Source organism: Camellia sinensis, chromosome 9 (genome assembly GCF_055761805.1).
Source record: "Camellia sinensis isolate YWXY chromosome 9, ASM5576180v1, whole genome shotgun sequence".
Classification (NCBI taxonomy): Eukaryota; Viridiplantae; Streptophyta; class Magnoliopsida; order Ericales; family Theaceae; genus Camellia; species Camellia sinensis.
In genome coordinates, this window is record NC_138969.1 from 123,476,342 (window position 1) to 123,479,705 (window position 3,364).

The 3,364-nt window shown below is 44.1% G+C and overlaps 1 protein-coding gene across 1 annotated transcript; it reads left to right on the forward strand.

Annotated features, from left to right (window-relative positions):
- Positions 1–301: 301 nt before the first annotated feature.
- On the forward strand, positions 302–1,420 carry LOC114288849 (uncharacterized). Its single transcript, XM_028232463.2, has one exon. It carries the CDS (start codon positions 427–429, stop codon positions 1,309–1,311), a length of 885 nt encoding a protein of 294 aa, XP_028088264.2. The 5' UTR covers positions 302–426; the 3' UTR covers positions 1,312–1,420.
- Positions 1,421–3,364: the final 1,944 nt, after the last annotated feature.

Sequence of the window (3,364 nt, forward strand, 5' to 3'; positions counted from 1 at the left end):
GCTGACTTGACATGACATATTACTCAAATATCATTATTTCTCTACAATAATCTGACTTGACATGACATATTACTCAAATATCATTATTTCTCTACATAACACAGTTAGAGACATTTTAATTAATTTATTATCTCTGTCAATGACGTTAATTGCTATGAGACGAAATGCAATTTTTAAAAACTCAAAAAAAATCTGTAATTTAACTAGAACTGAAGGTTGTGTAAATAATTTGCCCTAAATTTTACTAACGTTTGCTTTGGCTCCGAACCTGTTCCCTCGACCGTTACTCTGAGCCTATTTTCAAAATTTCAAACTATTTACGCTCACTGTCACCTCAAGACCACTTCCTCTCCCGAAAATTCCTCTCTCTGTCTCTCTCTCCCTCTCTCTCTCACACACACAGAGAGGTGAAGAAGAAACCCAGAAATGGTTTCGAAGACAATCAAGAAAACCCCTACAAAACAAACCAAAGACCGGCGGAGCCACCGCCGGAAAAAGTCTCCGATCAAGAGCGTCTCCACCATCGTGGTCGCCTCCATCCACAGCTGCCATCGCCGCCTCATCAAAATCTTCTCAAAACTCGCCCGAATCAGCACCCCAACCAAGAACAAGAACAAAAACAAAAACAAAAACCCCAAAAAACAGGGCTACCACATCCTCCACCAAATCCCCTCCATTCACCACCACCTCCTCAACACCCCCCGCCGATCTCTCTTCTCCCCCACAGCCAACAACCACCTCCTTCCACTGTCAATTTCACCAGAAAAACCAACCATCGTTCTCGATCTCGACGAGACCCTAGTCCATTCCAAGCCCGACCCACCACCTGAGAATTACCATTTTGTGGTCCGACCAGTAATCGACGGAACGAAAGCCGATTTCTATGTCTTGAAACGCCCATTTGTTGATGAATTGCTCGAATTTCTCAGCCAGAAGTTCGAAATTGTGGTTTTCACAGCTGGTTTAGAGGAGTACGCTTCGCTGGTGCTGGATCGGTTGGACCGGAAAAGGGTGATTAGGCACCGGTTGTATCGGCACTCGTGCCGGGAAGTTGATGGGAAGTTGGTGAAGGATCTGGGGGAGTTGGGGAGAGATTTGAGGAAGGTGGTGATTGTTGATGATAACCCGAATTCGTATTCGTTGCAGACTGAAAATGCGATTCCGATTCTGCCATTTACGAGTGATCTGTGTGATGGGGAGCTGAGGAGGTTGATGGAGTTCTTTGAGGGGTCTGATGGGTTTGAAGACATGAGAGATGCTGTGAAGCAATATGTTGCTGAAGGAAAACAAGAAAACAAATTATCAATGTAATTTTTTTTTTAAAATTTTTAATTGTTGTTTGTTTGGTTAATCTTTTGGTAGAAAGTACTTTGTTAAACAAATTATGTTCAATTTAATGCAGATTGTTGGTTTTCAAAAATATCTTAGAGATGCATTTAGTTGGAATGATTGAGATTAATTTTAGGTTTCATCTAACAGTATAAATGGTTTATTGAACTCACAAAATCCAGCAGAAAAGTGTCAATTTCAATTATCCCAAATCTTGCCTCAAATCTCACCAAACCCAAATCTTTGCAACAAACCTCTCTCGCCCAATCCAAAGCTCTATTCCATAACAACTTTTCAAATCTTAACCTAAAATTCTTGAATTTTTACACTTTAAAATGATTAAAAAATGTCATACTCAAATTCTATTGGATTATATTTCATTTATCTATATAACAAAGTAGCTTGGTTTTGGAATAGTTGAGATTAATTTTAGGTTTGATCCAATAGTATATGGTTTATTGAACTCACAAAATCCCGCCCAAAAGTGTCAATTTCCGGTATTCCCAAATCTAATCCCAAATCTCGCCAGCTACCCTCAATCTCGCAAAACCCAAATCCCTATTGTCTTTGTTTCACAACAATTTTTCAAATTTTCTTTTTTTTTTTTTTTTTTTTGATCGAGAAAGCATCAAAGCTCCAAAAACAGAGAAATGAGCTAAAGGCACCCAACAAGAGCCATAGGAGGCTGGGACACCCAATGAAGAGGCAAATAATCATGCAGACACGCAGTAGCCACCCAGTGTGCAGCTTTGTTTCGAACTCTAGGGGACCACTTGAACGCCAAACCCCCGCTATGGGCGAAAGATCTAATGTCTTGTATCACAGCATAAATTTCCCACGGAGGGACCCCCTCTAAAACACAAAGATGAATGACTGATTTGTTATCACTCTCAATCTCCTCTACAGCACATTGAAGAGCACGGGCCATGGCGCAAGCAAGACGCACTGCAATTGCTTCTCCCTGTACTACCGTTCTCAACCGAATTTTTTTAGCTATGCCATCCAGCAGATTGCCCTTCTCATCGCACAGAAACACTGCAACAGCCTCCCTGCCTCGCCGCAAATCAGTTGCCGCATCACAGTTAATTTTCCAAATTCCTCTCGGAGGAGGAACCCACTGAGGCCCTGAACCCTGTGCCCCGGCTGTTGTTTCCCCAGATGCAGAATCCACCTCACAAGCTGCCAAAAAAGCCGCTTCCTCCCTTTTAGCCTTGGCAATCACCTCAACAGGATCCACAGGGCAGTGATTAAAGAGGGTCTCATTTCTTGCGTTCTGTTAATGTAAATTGTAAATTGTGTAAATTACCACACCACCAACTCCACCTACCATCTCCACTACCACCCACCACCTCCACTACCATCCACTACCACCACTCACCTACCTCACCTACTCCCAAATCCTCTCCTATATAATAGCTTGTAATATACAAAATATACACAACATTCATCAATCAATATATACACAATTTATTTTCTCTCTCTCTATCAATTTATCTTACATGGTATCAGAGCTAGGTTAAGAACCTAATAATTTTGTTTCACCGGCGGGCGGCAACCTCGCCTTGGCCGCCCGCCGGACAAACCCAAATTTCCCTAATTTCTTCTTCAATGGCAGATTCTTCAACAACACTTTCACCACCGCAACACCAGATCCGATCACAACCGTTGGATCCCACTTTTCCTCTCATCAATCAAAACCAGTGGCCTCCTGTGCCATTGCCCGAGTTAGCCAAGTCAGAGCCAACACGCACCCACGCGCCGCCCATGGCGCGAGCTCCTCAGCAGCCGAAAAGATGATGATGCAAAAGTTTACTCTCAAATTGCCCTTGGATCTCATCCACCTTACTCTCAAAGATGATGATCTCAGCCGTGGCCTCCCGCTCCCTCGCCCGAGCCTGCCCTGCCTGCGCCTCCGCGCTCAGCTGCGCCGCCCTCGCAGATAGCTCGGCGTTGCGCCACGCCGCCTTCTCCACCTTCGCCAGGCCGAACACGCCGCCGCCGAAGTCGCCCTCAACTGATCTGAGGCAATCAGACC

What these genes read in the sequence shown, in the direction of transcription:
- LOC114288849 (XM_028232463.2), top strand. Translation starts at nt 427, where the DNA reads ATGGTTTCGAAGACAATCAAGAAAACCCCTACAAAACAAACCAAAGAC.